The sequence below is a fragment of the Paramisgurnus dabryanus genome, chromosome 23, assembly GCF_030506205.2.
Source record: "Paramisgurnus dabryanus chromosome 23, PD_genome_1.1, whole genome shotgun sequence".
NCBI lineage: Eukaryota > Metazoa > Chordata > Actinopteri > Cypriniformes > Cobitidae > Paramisgurnus > Paramisgurnus dabryanus.
Genome location: NC_133359.1, coordinates 13,807,854 through 13,831,422, shown reverse-complemented (window position 1 = coordinate 13,831,422; position 23,569 = coordinate 13,807,854). Strand labels below are relative to the sequence as shown.

Genomic DNA, 23,569 nt, shown 5'->3' with positions numbered 1-23,569 from the left:
GTGCTGGATTAGCCTGTGAACCTACAGTAGGTGCCCAGCATGATTGGGCTTTTCTTTTTGGAGACCATCAACACCAATTGACCAGATTATCTGCTGTAACACACAAATGATTAACCATGATTGTTAATTTTAACTTAAATTCAAGATTTGTTGTGAATTAGGTCATGAAACTGAAAAAAAAAACTGTAAGACTTGTTTGGTGGGACTTGTTACAGTATAAATAATACAGGCGTGTCTCCATGCCTAAGAAACTGTGGCACCTTATAATGTGTGAAAAGGTACAGAAAACTTCATTATTATGATCAAATAAAGATGTATTATAGATATTACTGCATACACACCCTTATCTTCCCCTTGAAATAACTGGGTGTGTGGAAAGTGCTTGAGGTTGTACTGAATTTTCAATTTTTACTGGTATTAAAAAGCATGTTATCTTCTAATGAACAGCACCAGGCTGCGCTCATCTCTTCTTGTAATTTAACTGAAGGCTTATATTCATGTTCTTATCAGACCTGATTATACAGTAGTCTTGCTGTACATTTGAATCAGGCAGTGGAGTCAACACCCTCTCTTGTAGTATCAGGCTAAATTAAGCCGAATAATGAACGGCATTGTAGCGCGTGCACCCTTTCAGCTTTCACAATGTGCTTTTGTGACCCAACACCCGATCGGCATGTGTCTGTGTTGCCCACTTATACAGTAGTTGTGCCTGTGGAAAAGTTGCATGTTAAAAATGCTGTTTTCTTCAACCCAACACTGGGTCAAAAATTGACAGAGAAAATGTTTAGATATGAACCAACTATGCATTTTGGGTAAAACAAGTCAACCCAGCATTTTCGGTTAAAACAGCCCAGCATATGAGTTGTGTTTTTCCCTTTCTGATCCACCGTTGAGGTGAAAATAACCCAGCATTTTTTAAAGTGTCACCATCTCGCTAGAGGGTTACCAGGTGTACAATATATTGGCACTTTTCCATTGCATAGTACCCCACGGTTTGGTTTAGGTCAGCTTACTTTTGTAAGCTTTTCCACTAGGTGAAGTACGTAGTACCCGATACTTTTTTTAGTACCACCTCGGTCGGGGTTCCAAGCGACCTGAGCTGATACCGAAACGTGAGGCAAAAACACTGTAGATCACTGATTGGTCTGAGAGAATCGGCACTACCAGCGTCATCGCTAAAAGGTAAACGATTAGCTTTACCTTCGTGCTAGCTTGCGCTGTCTCAAGCAAACATGTTGTCATCTGTGCTCTGCTATAAGTTCCCAAACTCCCTTTTAGCGATGAAAAACATCCACAGGTTGAGAATCAGGAACACTATAATAGTTTTTTTCCAAACTTGCAGTTTGTGGCGGCACATTTGCGATGCACACGTCCGCATATATGCTTAAATGCAACTTAAATGAGGCTCGGCGGAGCGCGTCGACTGGGTGTTTGTACAGAAACTGTCATGTGAGACAGAGGTAGTGATAAACGCGATGTGCAAACATCTATTTGTGGTGGTCAATTTGAATTTTTTGGCGGACTGAGAAATAAATACATGTATGTGAATGTACAACAAAGCTCTCACTTGTGTGATGTCACAGCTGTAGGCGGCGCAAATATAACGACACGCCTATAATCCCTCCCATTTCGAAGTGTTACTAAACTCGATGGAAAAGCTAACCAAGCCAAAGTGAGGTGAGCTGACCCGACCTAACCCAAACCAAACCAAACCGTGGGGTACTATGCGATGGAAAAGCGCCATAAGATGGTGTAGTTTTTAGATGTTAGCTCCCACCTTTAATTTAAGTTTATGGGATTCTTTCAATTTTTAACTCATATGCTGTTCGAAAATCAAATATTTGTTCATTTGTAATTAAATAAGGATGCTTTCTATATCGCTTACCAGTAAATATTCACAAAGGGCTTTCAATAAATTAGATCCATCCCTGTGTGTTTATTTGTGTGTGGTTATGTGTGTGTGTGTGTGTGTGTGTGTGTGTGTGTGTGTTCAAGCTTGAATATATAATAAATGTTTTACACGTGCCACAAGCCATGACAATAGAATGAAATTCGACTCTGAGAGGATTAATTATTCTCAGGTTTCCCATCACCATTGAGTCGCCCTGCCTTATACATCAATGCACGGTTAATGTTTTGGAAAATACTAGCTTTTGATAATAGAGAGCATTTTATCTAATATCATCAGATACAGTAGTTTGCATGCTTTAGCTAAATGGTAGAGCATTGCATTAGCAATGCAAAACGTTGCAAGTTCAATCCCTGGGAACTCGCATGCTGATTATATGTATAATGCACTTTAAATAAAAACATCGTCCAGATGCATGAACGTTATGTAATGAATCAAACATGATGACCTGTGTTGTATCAAAGTGGCATACAGCTTACACATACAGACAGACTATGACTTGCATATGCACGTGTTTCAAACCCAAGGGCTTTTATGATGTCAAGTTATATTATCATCCGTGTATGCATCATTACAAGAAGGTCGCAGATACAGTACACAAGGCTCTTACTTGTCAGTAAATAAGAGTTGGAGTATTTGTTTTCAAAAGTGTTGCAAGATATCTCCCTTAAATTTTCCTACTCCACCCAATTTCGAAATTCGTGTCATCGTCTCACTTTCCCAACAACTGGAAGTGTGACTTTTTCTCATTACGTTGCATAATTATACTGACACATTTTGCAGGTCACCGTGAATCAACCGGCAGATGCAGTAGACGTCTGGCGCCATGGCTTCAGATGCAAGTCACATGTTAGAAGCAGCCTTGGAACAAATGGACGACATCATTGCTGGTAAGAATGATAATATTTTTATTTTCATTAAATACTGTAGGATCTCAAAACCTCTCTTTGAACTAATCAAGGATAATCATGTGAATATGAAAACAATGCTACTGTGCAGAAACACAAACCGGATGTTTTAAACTAGTTTTTGCAAAAAATGGGTTGGGAAAATGCAATCTTCCTTTCTGTTCCCGATTATCCGTTGTTCCGGAAGTGGTCAGATAAGGATCTGCTCCTATACAGTGTTTTCATAACTTATCTTTTGATCTGTTCATGCAATTCAGTGTTGGAGATTTTTAAAAAGGGGAGACTAAAATAAAAGTTTAAATATAACTTTACAGAGTACACACAGATAAAGTGTTGTGTTACACCGTGTAGTGTTATTTATTTTAATTTATATCCATCAGTGCAATAATATGAATATATTTAAAATGTTGCAATGTATGGTGTTGCACAGTGTTGAAATTCACAAAGCAGATTATAAGCAGGCAGTTTGGTGGGGTTGGGAAAAGAGAGGATGTGGGGGCTGTGTAGCCCCTTAAGCAAGCTCAGCGATTGCCAACATGATTTAACTAATAGAGGATAAATGTTTAATGTGAGCTGCCAGCAAATTAAGGTTTAGGGGGACGTTTGCCGTCTAAGATAGACAGCATGAAGAGGCAGTGGGCTCGGGTAATCTGTCATTGACTTTTGGTTTGACAGAATATCTGATAAGTATCTTGAGTGTTTATTTAACCTGAGTTTTAATAACCAGTTGCATAACCTGAGGTTGTATTACTGTAATAAGACTTTAATATTTGCTTAAAATTTAAAGCTGGAATCTGTAATTTTTGCCTTTCTTTCAATTTCTATTTAAAACATAAACTTTATTAGGTACTTTATGTATAAAAGGGATAGTTTTTGTTTTTGTCATTGTTTACTCACCCTCAAGATGTACCAAACTTGTATAAATTTCTTTGTTCACAAATGAAGTACAAAAATGTTAATAACCAAACAGATCTGGGGCACCATTTGCTTCCATAGTATTATTGTTTTCAATAGAAGTTAATGGTGCCCCAGATCTGATTGGTTATAAACATTCTTCCTTTGTATTCAACAGAACAAAGAAATTTGTAACAAATTAAAGGTAAGTAAATAATGACAGAATTTTTTGGTGAACTATCTTTTAAAAGTCCAATGACGACAGCCCAGTTTATCAATCATTTTTATAAGCTTTCTGTCGTGAATCACGGTAAGAAGACACTGAATTTTTATGCACATGCTTAATAATTAATTTTTGTTTATTTTTCTATCAAAAAAAAAACATTACAGCTGGCTACTTTAAAGAAGATATATCATGAAAATCTGACTTTTTTTATGTTTAACTGCTATAATTGGGTCCCCAGTGCTTCTATTAACCTAGAAAATGTGAGAAGGAACAACCCAGTAACTTAGTTTTGGTAAACCATTCTCTGCAAGCATGTGAAAAAATAGGTCATTGAAATTTAGCTCCCCATGTGATGTCAGAGAGGGAAAAAAACGCCCCTTAATCTGCACTATCCAATAACAGCACTGTCATTTAGTGCAGCGATCAGCTGATTTGCATTTAAAACTACACAACCAAAAATGGCACATTTTTGCTCACATCTGCAGTACAAATGTCAATTTTAACATGTTATAATAAATGATCTATATCTATATTGAGCTATAACTTCACATGTACTCTGGGGACACCAAAGACTTATTTGACATCTTAAAAAAAGTCTTGTGAAATGTCCCCTTTAAGATTAAATAGCAGCATGAAAAGTTATCTGAAGAAGGTTGGGATTCAAATTATAGGAATCAGACCATAGTTTTATTTAATTTTTTTGTATAAATGTATAAACTAGCATAACAATTTAAATAAAAGTTGCATTAAAATTTACACAATTATGATTTTATATCAGACTTTATAACCCAGACTTTATATATTTACACATAAATGTTAAAACATGACTTTATATAATGATTAATACACTATTTACATGTAAACAACAATGCATCAGCTTTCATAACAGAAAGAAGTACAATATGTCATTGGTTATAAATCCACATTAAATATTACAGATATATCAAGATGACTTAAAATAGCAAGGGATTACTATTCAATTGCTTGTGAATTTATGTGCTTATAAACCATTATTGTTTAATATCCAATGTTATATGTGGAAAGAGCCTTCATACCAAAGGGCTCAATGTGGATATAAACTTTAAATGAGTGTCTGTCTGTTTGTCTGTTAAGTTTCAGAGAGTGAATCTGTTTTAAGAGCTTCTCAAGGTTCTCCAAATGCTTCCACCTGCTGGTGACTATTATAACCTTTCATTTAGCATTTGTTTATTCTGTTTAAGTTCTGGTTAACTGTGGAAACAATAATGCTGGTTTGCTTGTTTAATGCATTCTTTAATTATCATTATGAGTAAACATAAGTGTTGCCTGTTTAATAAGTTTAACGTCCATTCGCTTCAAAGCTTTTCCAGCACATTTCTCCGCTACAAGGATTTGGAATTAACCATCTCCGTGGCACCAACAGTGTGGGATGAGTTAAGCTGTGAAGTTTGGTACTTAAACTAAACCCTGCCAACTCCTGCCATGATATTAAGTAGTGCTTAGTCGTGTTTATTGCGAAGTCTCCTCGCCCACAAATAACACAGATAAAGATGTGTTATCATCAATAACTTTGAATATGTGACCTCGGACCACAAAATCAGTCATAAGGGTTAATTTTTTGAAATTGAGATATTATACATGAATAATCAAAGCTGAATAAATAAGCTCTCCATTGATGTATTGTTTTTAGGACAATATTTTGCCAAGATACTATTTAAAAATAACCCCAAAAATCAAAATATTGAGAAAATCGCCTTTTAATTTGTCCAAATGAAGTTCTTAGCAACTGCATCCCATCACAAAAAATATATTTATATATTTATTGTAGGAAATTTACAAAATAATCCTCCTTGAACATGATCTTTACTTAATATTCTAATGATTTTCGGCATTTTTCGCTTTGTTACAAATATACCTGTGCTACTTATGGTTTTGGTCACATATATAACAGAAATCTGTTGTTTTGTTATTGGGATGGCACAGTTAGGAAATTCCCTTAGGGCATCTTTCCGTAATAGGCACAGCCGAAACTACTTCTTCATAAAAGGAACAAGGGAGGTCATTACAAGCCAACCAAGACACTTGCGCCTGACTGCACAATTTGTGAAGCCATGTACAGTTATTATCATTCCAGATTATTCCAGATTTTTCCCATGACTGGAAGAACTTCTTCACATTGGATTCCAACCAATTTAGTTCACTTACGCTATGCTGTTAATGCTAAAGTGTATAATTTTTTCGATCTTAAAAAACGTCCATCTCCATCTTCCATTACTTTATGCATTCATACGTTGAAATCCCCAAAAAGTGTAAGTGCAAACCATTGCTCTGTTTGTTTATAAGTCAACAGCGGGGACTGAAATGACCCTCTTTTTATTTACAATAATATACGATGAACGCATTACAAAATGCCTTGACATAATTTTGTGCCATTTACAATAATGGAAAATTATAAAATTAAATTGACACCAAAGCCCTTATCCAGTGTCAACCGTCTTGCTGTCTGATGTGTTGATTTTGGCGTAAACTAATAAAACAATATCATCAGATGCTTTTAGAGTAGTGTTATAGTATCCTAATGGTTACCAGATGTCCTGGTGCTTTCTGTAAATGTGTAGCTTTTCATTGTGCAGTATGCAGATGTTGGATGTGTTGTAGTGCTGGCTGATGGAGGCGACACGTGGCTGCAATAGTGTGGGTGATGACTAATATGATGTGATGATGTACGACATGGCGTGATGGTCCATCTCCTCCACTTTTCTTCTCTTTTTGTTTCGCCTCTTAAAGCACTATAGGGTCTCAGCTTCAGACTTGATGCAACTTTTTTGTTTAAGTAAGCATTAAATAGATTTTCTGGCTTTACAGATATTTCAGCAAGAGTATCAGCATACAGGTGTTACTTCGAACTCGCATCACCCACACATGCATCACTAGGCCTTCTCTATCTTATATTTAGCTCATTTTCTTCTTTTTGCAGGCTCCAAGGTTGCAGTTGAGTACAGTAATGGGCTGTATGATCTGGGTTCCCCCGTGAGCATCGGGCCGCTACAGATTCTGCAGTTAGCCGAGGAGCTGCGATTGGCTTTGGAGCTGCAGATTGGAGAGGAGGACCGTACCTCGCTGCGCTCCCAGCTGCCCTGCACCACCGCACAGATCCTCATAAACTGGTTGGAGAAAGGCTCGGTAAGCAACATTTGGAGCAAAAGAGGGCTGCCTAATGATTACTCGCGACTAATTGCTTGCAGAATAAAAGTTTTTATTTACACAATATACACTCACATAAAGGATTATTAGGAACACTTGTTCAATTTCTCATTAATGCAATTATCTAATCAACCAATCACATGGCAGTTGCAGGGGTCAAGACAATCTCCTGAACTCCAAACTGAATGTCAGAATGGGAAAGAAAGGTGATTTAAGCAATTCTGAGCGTGGCATGGTAGTTGGTGCTGGACGGGCCGGTCTGAGTATTTCACAATCTGCTCAGTAACTGGGATTTTTACGCACAACCATTTCTAGGGTTTACATAGAATGGTGTGAAAATGGAAAAACATCCAGTATGTGGCAGTCCTATGGGCGAAAATGCCTTGTTGATGCTAGAGGTCAGAGGAGAATGGGCCGACTGATTCAAGCTGATAGAAGAGCAACTTTGACTGAAATAACCACTCGTTACAATCGAGGTATGCAGCAAAGCATTTGTGAAGCCACAACATGCACAACCTTGAGGCGGATGGGCTACAACAGCAGAAGACCCCACCGGGTACCACTCCACTTTTTTTTTTTGAAAATAGGCTCATTTTCCAGCTCCCCTAGAATTAAACAAAAATAGTCCACTGCTATGGAAAGTTACCAAGGGGACTATTTTATGGCGCTGCATAATATAATTGTGCCCGCTGCAGCCATGTTACGGCAGCAAAGTCCTTGATTATAACGCGAGAATGAGAGTATAGTTCCTAGCCATATCTGCCTAGAAAATCTCAACTTAATTTTCTGTCGGTCTTAGTACACGATGTAACTACAGAAGAGTCAAGGTTTAAATAGGAAAAATATTGAAACTCTTTTGTCATTTTTGAGTGTGATGCTAATGGTCTAATCAGATTCAATGAATTATGCTAAGCTATGCTAAAAGTGGTAGTGCCAGACCAGGAGATCAGCTAAATGGTTTCCAAAACGTTTCCATTCCATTAATCAAATGTTTAACTCTAGGTGAGCTGGAAAATGAGCATATTTTCCCAAAAAGTGGAGTGTCCCTTTAAAGTCTCAATAAGTACAGATTCCAACTTAATGATGCATTATGGGTCTTTTCCCGTCTGCCCCGAGGTGACTTTTTGGCCCAGCATTTGTCTGCATATGTGTCTATGTTGCTTGGCTGTTTTCGAAGACTTTGGATCCCCTCTGAGACATTGATAGGGCTGAGCTTCCTGCCTCTCTCCCTCTATATTTCTCTTTCCGCGAGGTTGTTTTCTCCTTATTTCACTTGACTCACTCATATCTGACATCTCTTGCTGTGCTAATATATGGTTTGGTCACCTTTAGCCAGGCTTTGTCATCTCATGTCTCCAGGGTAAGTCACTTCAGCTTATATGTGATTTATGCTGTGTATCCTCGCAAACTGAATATGTTTCCTTGTTCTGCTGTTTTTGGCAAAAACGGTCACAAGACCCATATAGTTCATTATTTTGGTAGTAAAATGCTTTCACATGATTCTGGTCAGCTGCCTGGGCTAATTCGTAAATCAATGAACACTGTAAAACATCCACTGTTGTAAGCAACCTGTTGGTGGAGCTCAAAGATCAATCAGGGGTCTTGGTTTTTGGAGAGGGGTTAAAGACCTCAGTCCATCTAAACACACGCAGACGCTCGCAACCCTTTGAACTCTGTTTGTCTCTGGGGAAGATCAAACGCACATGGCCGCTAATTACAGCCGGTAAAAACACTGCAGGAAATGCGATCACGTCTAGATAGCAAGACTCAAGCATTAAAGGCGCTGGATCTCAATTTGTTCTTACATATCGAATCTGCACCGCGTCTACGTGTAATGATGCTTGTTGACGACACGGCTGCAGAATAGAGATAAGAGAGGCGGGTTTATCTCATTCCTGATCTCAGACCTGTCTGAGCTAATCTGATCTGGGTATAACCGCACATGCGACATTTGTGTGTGCGCAGGACAGGCGTTTGTCTGATAGCATTAAAATACATCTAGGGTTGTTTATGTATGCATGCGCACATTTGTGTGTGTGTTCGGTGTGTCTGTCTGGTGTTGATCCAAGCTCACAGCTGTCAGGATCAGAGACTCAGCCAGGTGCAGCTCCATACTCCCAAAGCTCTCTGGATAAGTTGCATGCTCCCCTAATAAGACGCATTCGCCTCTTCTTGATCTCGGGTTGCAACCTCTAATACTACTTGATAGGTCGACATAATCTCCCACATCACGGCCTCCCACTCGAGAATATCAGGGGTTTTTTAGTTGCTTCGAGTAAAGTTCCCACAACTTCCCATGCAGGATTTTTAAGGAATAGCTCTCATAATGTGTTCATAATTTATCCACCCTCATGCGATCCCAGATGTTTATGGCTTCCTGTTTTGAACAAACAAATGGTGTATAATGAATAAGCGGTCATGTTATTTTGTATGGGACTAAGCTAGTGGTGGGCAAAGATTTATTGCGTTTAATTGCATACAAAATAAAAGTGATTTTTTTAATAATAGATGTGTGTGTTTTGTGTGTAATTTGGATGTATATTTAAACACAAACACATATAGATGTATACATTTCCGAACTTTTTAATTTATATATCAGTTTTTATTTATTTATATATTTTATTAGGGCTGTTAAGGGATTAATTGTGATTAATCACATACAAAATCACATAAAAAAGTTTGTATTTGCACAATAAATGTTTGTGTGATCTGTGTGTATATATTATGTATATATAAATACACACATACATGTCTGAATTTCAGAAAATGTTATTTAGGTTTATTTGTTATTTATTTTTATAATATAAACTATATATAAATATTAAGGCTGGGCATAGATTAATCTAGATTAATCTCATACAAAATAGAAATATTTTTTGCATAACATTTAAAGTTTATGCTGTGTTATTATGTATATTCAAATACACACACACATTCATGTATGTATTTATGAAACATTTACATTTGTGTGTGTATATATATATATATATATATATATATATATATATATATATATATATATATATATATATATATATATATATATATATATATATATATATATATAATTTATTTATTTATTTATTTATATATTCTAGATTATATATAAATAAAAACGATATATAAATAAAACACTTCTTAAATGTTTATATATGTATGTGTGTTAAATATACATAATATTTACACACAGAACAAACTCATATATTATGCAAAGAAATACTTTTATTTTGTATAAGATTAATCTAGATTAATCTATGCCGAGCCCTAATAAATATACATGTAAATATTTCTTAAATACAAACATTAAAGTGTATTTATACATAATTACACACAGTGCAGACACATAAATTATGCAAATAGCTTTTATTTTGTATGCGATTAATCGCGATTAATCTTCTGACAGCTTTGTCTAATTATTCTGTAAATAAATAATAATAAATATAATTTTATTTACATAATAATTAGACATAGCACACACTCATGTATTATGCAAAAACTCACTTTTATTTTGTACGCAAATACTGTGATTAATCTTTGCCCACCACTAAGCAAGACAAAGCTCCAAAAAGCACATACATCATCATTTAAAGTAATACAAACAACTCCAGTGGTTAATTAAATGTCTTCTGAGCCGAAATTATACGTTTCTGAGAGAAAACAGTTCATATTTTGAGCTGGTGTCCATACATCACATTCAAAGAAACTTGTCCTGTGTCTAAAATCGCATACTTTGACAGTACTGAATTAGATGAAGTACCTACTCATCGACTGTTAAAACAGTAGGTACTATATGAATATGGATAGTATGAATAAATTCGGACGTACTACATCCTCCATGTTCATACATCATGTAACATACGTCGTCATAACAGGAAGTTAAGTCGTTAACTGGAATGACATTAAACAAGCGCAATTTAAACACAAGGGACATTTAATATACGTATTTGCTTTTAAATAGAGCCACGTTACCTCTTTCGAAAATTTTTAAATAAATCAACACCTCTCCTTCTTATTCTTCGCTGGATAACTTGAGGGCTCACAGGATAGTAAAATGTCCATGATTGAACACTTCGGGATCTTTCCGGAAGTAATTGGCCATCTGGGTACTTCCCACCTACTGTTTTTTGGAATACTATGAATTCGGACATACTATACATTCTTTTCGCCTACGTTATAGTATGCAAGTAGGCGGTTTCAGACACATAGAGTGCAGTAAGTTCAAATATGGCTACACGTTGATAAGTTTGAATCTCATTGGTTCTTGCATTTCTCGTGATGAAAGGAATTTGACCACTCGTCATAGTGCAGCTTTACGATGTTGGCTCCCATTAGAAGATAACAAACAAAAACAAATGACTTTTCTCAAGAAAAGAAGTCATACACATCTGGGACCGCATGAGGGTGAGTAAATTATGAATTTGGATAAACAATTCACTCCAGCTGTAGTGTCCCCAGAGTGACTGTGTCCGCACTCCTCTGTGTCATACTCATGACTCAAACAGGAAGTACTCAGGGCAATACAGTATCAGCCGAGCGGGAGAGGGCGTAATGGGGGATGCCATGACTGTAATGGTTAGAGCTCGAGGCTGGTTACCCTAAGGTTGTTTGCTTATAAAGGCAGTAATATGTAGTAATAAAGTAAATACATAGGTTTCATAGGTTTTTGTTATACTGTATGTACGTTTAGGTAAGAGTCTGCTTCATGTCCACAGCAGTAGACCTTTTACTGGTATTGAATTTGACCGCCACAAATTTTAACATTGTAATTGTTTGATCACATTATAATATTGTTGTCCAGTATTTGCAGAACAAAAATGTCTCTTTTGTTCCTATGTCAGCTGTTTGTCCATAAGGCGGAAAACAGCAGGGTGGCTTATAAAGGTACAAGAGCATTTCGGAATGGGCCAACGTCTTCCACAGGAAACGGGGTCTTGAGTCCAGTGATTTACAGTCATGAGTAAAAACAGATGGGGTGGTGCTGAAAGGCAGTGTTCCTTTAAAAGTCTCTCTCTCTCTCTCTATCTCTCTCTCTCTCTCTCTCTCTCTCTCTCTCTCTCTCTCTCTCTCTCTCTCTCTCTCTCTCTCTCTCTCTCTCTCTCGTAGAAAAAGACTCTAGATTGTTTCAGTTCAGACTTGCATTTGGACTTAAACCTAATTAGAGCCACTTTCCCACCAAAGGGGAAAACCAAAAGGCTGCAATAGGGAGCCAAGTGCAGAATGGGAGGGGTGAAGGAGAGCAAAGTTGATGAGAAACTGCAAAGAGAGAGAAAAAGTTTCATCTGAAAGACATAGAGGGGACAGTGTTGGTTGGGTGTGTAACTCGTGGACATTGTTTTCAGCTTCGCATTCAGCTTCTGTTGTTGTTTTGGCTGAACGGCAGACTTGGAGGTCTCGGTCAGACGTCTGGCTTTAGAAACGAGGTTTGTGCAGTTGTCTCAGTACGTTAGGAGGTCCCGTCGTTAGCAGCGAATAGAATGAGGAGGACGAGGAGAGGGCGGCTTTGGGAAACCGGGGGAGTGCATCACTGAATCCTACTGTTAGTGTCTCTCCCTCACTATAACGGGTAGAGATGGGACTTGAGCATGGAAGAAAAAATTGACTTTTATAAGCATTTCACTTGGCTTAAAAAGGTAAGTTACTGTTTCTTTAAGAGATTTTTCGCTGTTTTTTTCTTTGATCTTTTCGTTGTGGTGTTAAAAGTGTTCCTCTAGCTTAGTTGGTCAAATTTTGCATTAGCAGCACAGAAGATTGTGGGTTCGATTTTTAAGGAACACACATTTGATTGAATGTTTAGCTTGAATTAGGGATGCTATACAATTAATCGCGATTAATCGTTAGCAGAATAAAAGTTTTTGTTTACATCACATATGTGTGTAAACTGTGTATAATAAATATGTATATATATATATATAAATATGAACACATTCATGTATAATTTTAAGAAGAAAAAAATGTATATATTAAGTATTTATATATAATATAAAAGTATACATAAATATACAAATGTATATACACATGTAAACATTTCTAAAACATATACATGCATGTGTGTACATTTATTTATACAAAGTTATTAAACACAGTTCACACACATATATGATGTAAACAAAAACTTTTATTCTGCTAACGATTAATCACGATTAATCGTTAAGCATCCCTAGCTTGAATGCAAGTCGACTTATAAAACTAGAGATGCACCGATATTCAATTTATCCACCGTTAGCCGATTATTCAGACTGACATCTCCCGATACCGATAGTTTGGTGGTTATATTAACTTGCATTAACAAAATTCTGAATATTACAAATTCATAAAATGACCATTAACATTAAACTAGTGATGTTTATTTACATTTTCTATACACAGAGTTCAAATTCATTGCATTTTCATGTTCTCTTTTGATTGACTGACAGGATATATGGGCCATGACTATGGCATTTTTTCAAATTATCGGACGATAATACGGATTATTTTCCACCGATATATTGGTGCATCTCTAGATAAAACCATTCGCCATATGGATAAATGTAATGTAATGTATTGTAAATGCAAAGGTTTTGGTTTTCTAATAAAAGTTTAGATTAAATGCAATGTAAGTCTTGGATAAGAGCGTCTGCCACTTCTATAAAATATGAAAATGTAGGGTTGGATTTGTGTAACGCTGTTTGTTATTGTTAAAAAAATCAAGCTTTGTTGTGCCGCTTTGAATGTGTGGCGGGCTGATTTGCAATAGCACAAAAGCTCTTTTTATGTCGCCCCTTTCCAGCTTTAATGATTCTGAGCTCATACCCTTGAATACCAACAAAAAAGCTTTCACGAACATAACACTTAACACTCGAGGTAGTAAATCAAGCAGTACAATTTAATTGAAAAGTGCACCAATGTGCACACCTGTTCTTAAAGACAAGAGGTGTTGGAAAGCGGCTAGCTCGCGCTTGCCACGGTTTATGTGGTTTACAAGGGATTGTGGTGTACCGAATTTGGGGCACGTTCATATAACATTTCAGGAAATAACATCATCACTCAAACGGCACCCCTGCTGTTAAACTTAACCAACCATTACATTCCAACGAAACAGATCAATTACAGTAATTATACCAGATGTGAAATTACAGTAACAAAAACAACTGTACAGGCCAGAATGACTGTATTAGACTGTATGACTGTATACATGTTGCAGGGAGGGTCTCAATACTGTCATACATTCTTATACAGTGGGGTAATAATGATCTCTATAGTTTCTTGTCCCAAACCGTTTCAGGCATTTGTGGCCCTTAAAGCAGCCAGTGGGATGTGAAAAAGAGGAAATTCCAAGGCTTATGTGATGTCTTGTAAAGATTGGTGCTCGCAGGCATCATGAATCTTTATGTTTGAAGTCGTCATGAAACGGAAGTAGCAATTGTCTTTTTTTCATCTCGTGATGTGTCGGCTGATGAAATGAGAAAAAGTAAGGCTAATTGAATCTTAAGTTGGGTCATGTTGCTAATTGCTAATCGCTGCAATCTTTTTCTGGGCCCCGCCCTCTCGCCATTCCTTGTGACAGGAAGTAAGGTTGTTTCAAAGAGGGGAGGAGATTAGCGTTTTTGATTAAAGATTATGAGGGCACATGAATAAAAAAAAATAATGAAGCTCACATATAAGTCATTTTAAAAACATGACACAATATTCTTTAACATTTTTCACGTATTTCAAATTTTTCAAATTTCAATTTCATGATGACTTTAAGGTAGTGCAGATGTCTGTAGATAATCATTTGTTTTTGAGCTGTATGCCTTAATGTTTTATATTTTTCTACTACTCATAAAAACTGTTGCAAGAAACACATTAATGAGCACCAATTATTCGATTCAAGATTTTACATTTCCTTTGGTGTTTAAGTGTGTATTAGTATGTTAACGATAAGTAAACGATGACGTGAGTTATGGTCTCCAACATAAATCTCTTTACTTGGACTACAACAAACACATGGATTGTAGAAAACAGTTTACTTCCTGGAATTGGTGATGTAGTAAATACCGACATTATCATAATTCATCCCGCTTTGACTCACAGGTATTCAGACCAATCACAACGTACAGATTAGCTGGCCAATCAGGTACACAGCGCTTTTCAAATCGATGAGTTTTGTACATGAATCGGTGCATTTCAGGAAGAAAGAGAAATCTGGAGCTGTGTTTTTTAATCATAAACCATGCTAATACATTGTATTATACCAAATACACAAAATAACGTTGTTTTTTTTAGCAATGAAATAGGTGCGCTTTAAATACTTTCATTAAATACTTTCAAAATTCCAACATGTAATTCTCATTTTAACCTATGGAGGCCACCATTATGTTCCAGAGCGTAGTGCATGCTGGGTCAATGATGTGTTAAAATTTCTGCAGCAACTTTTACACATCATCGACCCAGAATGCACTACACTGGGGAATGTAATGGACTTTTCTGTTAGTTTTCTTTTTGAGGGTTTTTTTAATTTAAATTGAAAGGGCTGAATAAAAGAGACATACTTATATTTTTAATGGCATGCGTGTAGGTGTTATCTACTGTCTATGAGGCTGTTTACACTTGGCATTAACATGCGTTTTCGTCGATCGGATCACAAGTGGACGACGTTAATGCCAGGTGTAAACGGTGTTCAAAAAATTTTGAACGCGTCCACTTTCGACCACTTTCAACCACATCCAGAGGTAGTCGAAACCACTTTCGATCGGATCGCTTTGGAGCTGCGGAACGCAATGTGGTTGAATGTGTTCGAACAGCCACACGCGACCGCCTTCTCTCCGCCCATTTATCTAATCTGAGGTATTAAACACAAATTTTACGTCTTTTTTTTTACTTCTGGCGTGAACATATGGTGAACAGTGCTATTTTTAGCCTTTCATTGATAAAACTACTGCGGGTGTTCTCCTTAGTTTCGTTTAGAAAGCGTGAAAGTTGCGCGATGCTATTTCATCAATTGCGCTGAAAATTCAGAGAAAGCTCTAACATAAACAAGTACAAAACACTGTGCAGCATGTTTACTTGATAAACAAGCAGCGGACTCCGACATAATATTAGTTTGCGTCCATATAAACTCATAATTACTCCCGCTCGCGTTTGAATGACAGCAGAGAGACTCGCCCACCGTCTCACGGACCGTCCCCTCACAGTATTCAGAACAGAAGCGGTCGAAAGTGGACAAAAAAGACGGATTTAAATACCAGGTGTAAACGTAATGTGTCTCTCTCGTCCACTTGTGATCCGATCGATGAAAACACATCTTAATACCAAGTGTAAACAGCCCCTATATGCGTTTATATCTTATCTCTTATCTTCTGTTTGACATCGTTTACGATCTACTGATGGACATCTTGTTTACACTGTTTACCTCACTGTGTTAAAGGGCCCATTATACTTCCACGTAGGTCTATGCTGTAGCCTTAATACCGTAGACTACCCATCTGTTTTCATTCATACTTCTGCGTCGTTGTTTGCATCGACGTGCAATTACTCATGCAAATCTCTAGCAGGCAGTGCCCACGGGCATGTTACAGTATCTAGGCAAAAGCTGAAGAAGAAGTGGATTGTGAATTGGAGAAGCATCAGCAATTGGGGTAAACAGACTTTTATTGCAACCTGAGTTTTTAAATATAGATCCTCAACTTGGTCTATCATAGTGATTCTAGCAGACCAATCACAGCGCTTGCGGTCTGTGTATCATTGGCGCGTTGTAACATTTTGGGAAAGATACACGTCAGGCTACTGCGTAGGGTTTGCGTCTCTGCGTAGGCTAAGCCGTACAATTAATGCAGAAGTATAAAGTGCACTTAACAGAACGAGTTTTGTCTGCAACCTTTTGATATGTAATGCGATGTAAACAAAATAGCAGTCTCAGAGTGAACAGACTTTTTTAGAGTTTATTAAAACTATAACATTTGTACTGTTTTTAATTTCACATTCATATAGCCAATACCTGTCTTAGTTTATAGTAGGGGTACCTTTTACCATATACCACCACAGTATATTTTTACACTATATACTACACTTACATTCATACTATCTGTTTACATCTCATTGTGTGCAATAACCCATCTGCATGAATACTTGCCTCAATCCAATAACGTGCAATACCACTTTCAACTTGTGCCACTAATATGCAAAACAATGCAACACTTATGGCTTTTCGGTTCTTTTAAATTTCTTTTTTGCCATAAAGTTTTGGTTTACTGCACATTTCTTTTTGAAAAAAACCCACGAGGCATATGTTTTAGTGTAGCTAAACGGTTTCTTATTTCTTTTTCCACTGTTATTGAGACTTATGCAAAAAATATGCAAATGACCTCATTAATTTGTAATGAGCACCTTTATTGACTTTTCATTGAAATGATGTCCATCTTTATTTGCCCCAAATTGTCATTTAACACCTTTACAATGGCACACAAATGTGTTTGGACCGCTGTGGTCCTTCCCTTTGTTAAAGTTTATTCAGCCATTGGCAGCAAGCCATTCATTTTCAAAGAAGTGGACAAGCAGGTTAGCACCTCCTCTCTCACGCCTCTCTGTTGACTTTCAGTTTCTGTGTTTGTGTGGTTCAAGTTTTGCTCTCTGAATACTCAATAAGCCAGTATAATGAACTAAAATGACCTGCATTGTGGGAGATTTTCTCAAGTATAAAAGCTTAATAAAGGATGCCTTTAAATGAATAAAAAGAGAACAATAATAAGATGTATTTAAGATTTACATTTAAATCAATTGATTGTCCTTGTCATGATATGAATCCAAGTACATGTGTGTCCACAGGTTAACCATCAGTCCTCCAGCAACAATGAGACCTATCAAGAGAGGTTGACGAGATTAGAAGGGGACAAAGAGTCTCTCGTTCTCCAGGTGAGAGTTTTATCCCCTCAGTCCTTTAAGGCATTTCAGTGACAATAGTCGCAATGTCAACACAATGAGAAACTACCCAACATGCTTGTTAAACCTCTCAGGGTCTGAAAAGAGACATGTGACACCCTTTTGCTCTGGCACGGGGTGACACGGCTGCCCTGTCTAATGCACAATGATGACAGTTATCAGACAGTCATAGAGGAAAAGTTGATGTCTCTCAACACGGAAAACTAAGCCATGATGGTATTATCACTTGACGCCTACTGTATGTGTTTACTGTAAACTATAACAAGCGTGTTTCTGCTTGTTCTAGTAGAGATTATGATAAATCTGACACTACAGTAAATAATGGTCGATATGTTTTAAAAGAAAGTTCCGATCTGATGACGTTAATATTATACCCTACCTGTGTACGAGGCACACATGAAACTTTTAGACCCGAAAACGCTTGGGTCTCGGATCGGACCTCAAGTTTTTGGATCTAAGTGGACCAGTGAAGACCTCTAGTTCTGTGTGATTTTTAGTACATTGTTATGTGGTTACCAGTGTGTTATTGAGGTTGTTTTTCTGAATGGCTTTCTTACCATTGGTTAAAGGATTAGTCCATTTTCAAAAAAAAAATCCAGATAATTTACTCACCACAATGTCATCCAAAATGTTGATGTCTTTCTTTGTTCAGTCGAGAAGAAATTATGTTTTTTGAGGAAAACATTCAAGGATTTTTCTCATTTTAATGGACCCCAACACTTAACACTTAACTCAACACTTTTTTTTCAACAAAGTTTCAATGGACTCAAAAGATTTTATCTAGCTAAATGATTGACATTTTTGACAATAAAAATAAAAATATGCACAACTTCTCATCTATCTCTGGTCCTGTGACGCGCCAGCGAGACCTCACGTAATTGCGTAATGCCGTGGAAACTCACGTGTTACATATATGAAACGCACATTTGCGGACCATTTTAAACAATAAACTGACACAAAGACATTAATTTGTATCATTCGACATACAACAACGTCGGAACGGTCCTCTTTCTCCACACTTGTAAACACTGAGGCGTAGTTTCGCATACGTCATCCGTGACCTCTTGACGTGATGATGTATTGCGTGAGGTCGCACTGGCGCGTCACAGGACCGGAGATAGATGAGAAGTTGTGGTTTAAAAGTGCATATTTTTTATTTTACTTGTCAAAAATGAAAATTGTTTCGCTAGATAAGACCCTTATGCCTTGTTTGGGATCGTTTAGAGTCCTTTGAAACTGCAATATTAAACTGCATTAAAACTGTTAAGTGTTGGGGTCCATTAAAGTCCATTAAAATGAGAAAAATCCTGTAATGTTTTCCTCAAAAAACATAATTTCTTCCCGACAGAACAAAGAAAGACATCAGCATTTTGGATGACATGGTGGTGAGTAAATTATCTGGATTTTTTTTTAAGAAAATGGTGGACTAATCCTTTAAGCCAGACAAGCCTCAAACAAATAGAGTAATGCTTTAAAAGTCTACACATGGCTTGCTTATATACTACTATATGGCCTGCACAATAACCTTTGATTGGATAAAGTACTGTGTCATCAAAATAAATGACACACTCTACCTTTAAGAAACACTGTCTGTCAAGTTCCTAAGTTCCCGCCCCTCTTGCACTCTGATTGGTGGATTGCCTTATGCTCTAAACCTCCACTTTAACGATTGGCCGCTGAAGCCTTCAAGGTGTTCTACTTCTGCTTTTACCTGTCCTGCTGGTTGGCAGTGCTTCAGTTGGGATTAAACAAAAGAGCATTTCCAAAACAATTGAGGATCAGGTTCTCGTGTCAGTATGGAAGCGCGACTAGACTAAAGAATGGCAATTTTTAACCCAGCAGTCCGGATCTTAAGGTGCATTCCTCTGCTGTGTTTGCATGTTAGAGGTGGACGCGTGTTGCAACCGTCATTAACATACCTGTAGGAGGAACGTGAAGGAGGGGAGGGGGTGAAAGAGAAAGAAAACGGGTTTCAGGTGAATCCAAGTGAACTTTCTTCTGCTGGTTTTAGGTGAGCGTCCTTACTGACCAGGTTGAAGCTCAAGGAGAAAAGATCAGGGATTTGGAAAGCTCCTTAGAAGAACACCACCATAAACTTAATTCTACGGAGGAAATGCTCCAGCAGGTAAGATAACATCTTTGCTGGTGTTTTTTCAGTCTGTCAATTTAGTCTTAAAATAGAAATCAGACAAATATAAGGAAGGGAAGTTTAAAATGACTGAGTCATCTGCATGTTGGCTGTGTCATTGGACTTTGACAGTATAAACTTTCAACACAATGTGTATAACACTTAAAACTTAAGCAATGCTTGTTTTGTCCGGCAGTTATGCAAGTTATAATTTCATAGATGTTTTTGGTGTATTTGATTTACGAGTGTGGGTTTGCTGTCCTGGCTTAAATACTCTTATATGTGACTAGACCAAAGCAACCTCTGTTTATTTGTTTGTTGCTTTGAATTTCATAATTGTAAATGTGACAATATGAGTGTTTTATGTTGTATTGTTTGCTATATAAGTAACTGGGTTAAACTTGTGGATCACACTTATAGCGTTTATATATTTAGCCACAGTCCACTGGCAGCTGTTGCTTTGATTTGCATATAGAGGAACTGTTTAGTTTTATTTATGTGTTCGAAACGGCTATGTTCCCTCAGCAATGCCTAGAGAAACCACAGTAGTTGTCGCTTATTTGCGGGTTTCCCTAATGTTCTGTTGAAAACAAATCCATAAACTTACTCGGACTGAACTTTGTAGGCGGGTTATGTTTACAAAAGGATAAATGATTAACAATTTGTAAAGTTTCTTTACACTTCAGACACACTTTTTGGAAGTATAGCTATTTAATAGTTATTTATTGCATTTTATTAAAACTATACGCTTTTATTAATACTAACATTAATGCTGAAAAACGATATTGCTAGTTCATGTTAGCTAATGCATTTACTAAAGTTAACAAATACAATCTTATTGTAAAGTTTTACTATATAAGTTAATGTATTATCTTATAATTAAGTATGCACAGTATAATATGACATACTTCTAGTAACAAGTGCCACTTTATACCGATTAGTGTTATATTTATGAGAATTTCTCACTATTTAAAGCTGCTTTTACTGGATGAATGTTCAGGATTCTTTCACTGTCGGCTATGCCAACAATCATATCAGCATGAAATGCCAGAGATGAAGAGATAGAGAGACAGAAGAAGCCCTCATGTTTGTCCTGCTTGATGGGGCAAGTAAACTCACAGCTTAGACACAGCAGACTTTTTAACTATTCTTGATCTTTGTTGGCCCTTGAAATAGGTTAACTAGAAAACCTGGATTTTGGAGGCTTTTACGGGGTCTAAATGTGCTGCTAATGTACTGACAGGTGTTGTTGTAAAGCTGTTAAAGTTGACATTTACTGTATGCATTTGGCAGGCACTTTTATTCATAGTGACTTACAGTGCATTCAAGATGTACAACTTGCATATGCTCTACCAAACTATGGGTAGTTTGAAGGAATCTTACTATACTAGCTAGTAAGATGTTATTATCACATCAGTGTTTCGCAGAACCGAAAGATCTTGATTTTTCTTGAGATTTTAGCTTGTGTTACTTTAGTGCATGTCTGCGACTGATTTGGTGTACATACTGTTGAGATTAAGCAAACACCATACAATAGATTCAAAGAATGGAAAAGCCTAAGCTTTCTGATATTTTTGGAGATGCATGAAGATTTGTGTGTTCAGAAACTAAATAGGAGAAGTTGTGCTTGGGAATAGGAAGGAGGAGGGCGGTGTTAAAATCTTTAGTGTCTTTAAAGGGGGAAGTCTGTTTAACTGGAATTGCCACTGCAACGGTGTTTTCCAAAAACTGACTGACCAATGAGATGCGTTCCTGTGGCTTAACTGGTAAAGCATTGCATTAGCAGCATAAAGGTTTTGGGTTTGAATTTGAGGGAACACATTAGGGGTGGGCCGGTTTGTATTTTTTTTTTAACGCGGTCGGTATTCAACAAATTCCCGCGGTTTTGCGGTTTATTGGCAAGACAACGAGTTAAATAACATGATTTGTTTATCTTCAATACAAAACACGTGCAAATTACTTAAGGAACATGTAAAGTGAATACTATTTCCTTCCACATTTCTTCAATTTCAACATTTAACAACTTGAACAATTTATATTATCAGTTAAAAAAAAAATTAACGCATTGTGCGTGTCCACACGTCCTACAGACATTTCGCCACTTTTCTATCCTTAATTTGTGAATAGCCTGTAAATGACTCGAAATATTGCTGCCCTGATGGTCTGGTAAAATAACCATTTGTATGAGAAATCACTTGTACTGCATATGTGTCCGTGCTTGAGTATAGCTGGGAAGCTACACTGAGACGCGTGTGTGTGCGCAAGATGACGCGGTCCGTCTGTCTCACTCATAAATTTGTACAGATTTTTTTTTTTGAAAGTATTTAATTATTTTTTTAATAATATTTTAATTTTTATTTTAAATGCTGGATCATGCAACAGACATGCAACTTATTGCCTTCACGCAGTTAATTAATAAACAATCGGTATCGGCCTTTCTTGTCCTATTGCCGATGGTTTAAAATTAATCAAAAATCAGCCGATACATATCGGCGGCCGATGCATCAGTGCATCACTATTTGCATATGTTGGTGTGTTCTCAATGACAGCTATCCTAAAATGATAACCTATTATATTTCCAAAAAAGGAAGCATCCCAACTAGGGATCGATATGGATTTTCGCCGTGACAATGCCGATACCGATTTATGTTTCATCAGCCTTAACCGATGACCGATACAGGCTGCCGATATTTGGACCCGATACTGCTTTTGCTCACTCAATTTACATCATAAAAATTATGTAAAAAAAATGACTGTTAAAAAAAATGTTATTAGTTTGGACAGTTCTTACATTTATTTAAGTCTAGGACTAGTCTAATCCCTGTCCGGGAAACTGCCCCATAGAGATGAGAAATAAAAACCAGCTTTGTTCAGCTATGATCAGCTGTTAGGCCGAGCTTTCGATGTTGTCATGGAAAGGTTGGTTGTTTTTACTCACATGACCTGCAGTCGCTTGCGGCTTCCAGCACTCTGTCTGTAAATAATGCTTAAAAAAATTTGGCGAACACGGAAGCCATGTATGCTGATACACATAAAACTTGCAAATATCAGCCCGATATATTGGGTGGCCGATATATCAGTCTATCACTAATCCCACACAGCACAATATATTGCAATGTCCCACAGCATATTGCACCGCACACCATGTATTGTGATATGTATCTTACCGCAAGATTTTAGCCGATACACAGCCCTAGTTTTTGTATATGTGCTGTTAACATGCAGTGTCATATACATATTATTATTATTCAGTAACAAGGTACAGTATATATTAAACTAGGCTACCATAATATTACCACCTTATACCATAATATAACCACAATTGTGTTTAGTTTTCAATTGTTTAATGTTCTCATTCACTTTTCATTTTTAGTCTAAGGTCAATTTACTACGTACAGTTAAGTGTGTCTTGCGTAGCACCTTGG

At 37.0% G+C, this 23,569-nt stretch overlaps 1 protein-coding gene across 14 annotated transcripts in view; it reads left to right on the top strand.

Annotated features, from left to right (window-relative positions):
• ppfibp2b (PPFIA binding protein 2b) overlaps positions 1 to 23,569 on the top strand; it is a 59,493-nt gene that overhangs the window by 10,348 nt on the left and 25,576 nt on the right. For 12 of the 14 annotated variants that reach the window (XM_073813351.1, XM_073813349.1, XM_073813345.1 and 9 more), the window contains exons 2-5: positions 2,693 to 2,799; positions 6,894 to 7,099; positions 17,903 to 17,989; positions 20,028 to 20,141. In XM_073813351.1, the coding sequence (XP_073669452.1) occupies positions 2,736 to 2,799; positions 6,894 to 7,099; positions 17,903 to 17,989; positions 20,028 to 20,141 (471 nt within the window). In that variant the 5' untranslated portion in view covers positions 2,693 to 2,735. Of the gene's footprint in view, positions 1 to 2,692; positions 2,800 to 6,893; positions 7,100 to 12,268; positions 12,751 to 17,902; positions 17,990 to 19,703; positions 19,872 to 20,027; positions 20,142 to 23,569 lie in introns of those variants that run through there. The other 2 variants (XM_073813350.1, XM_073813352.1) reach the window with 2 other exon arrangements.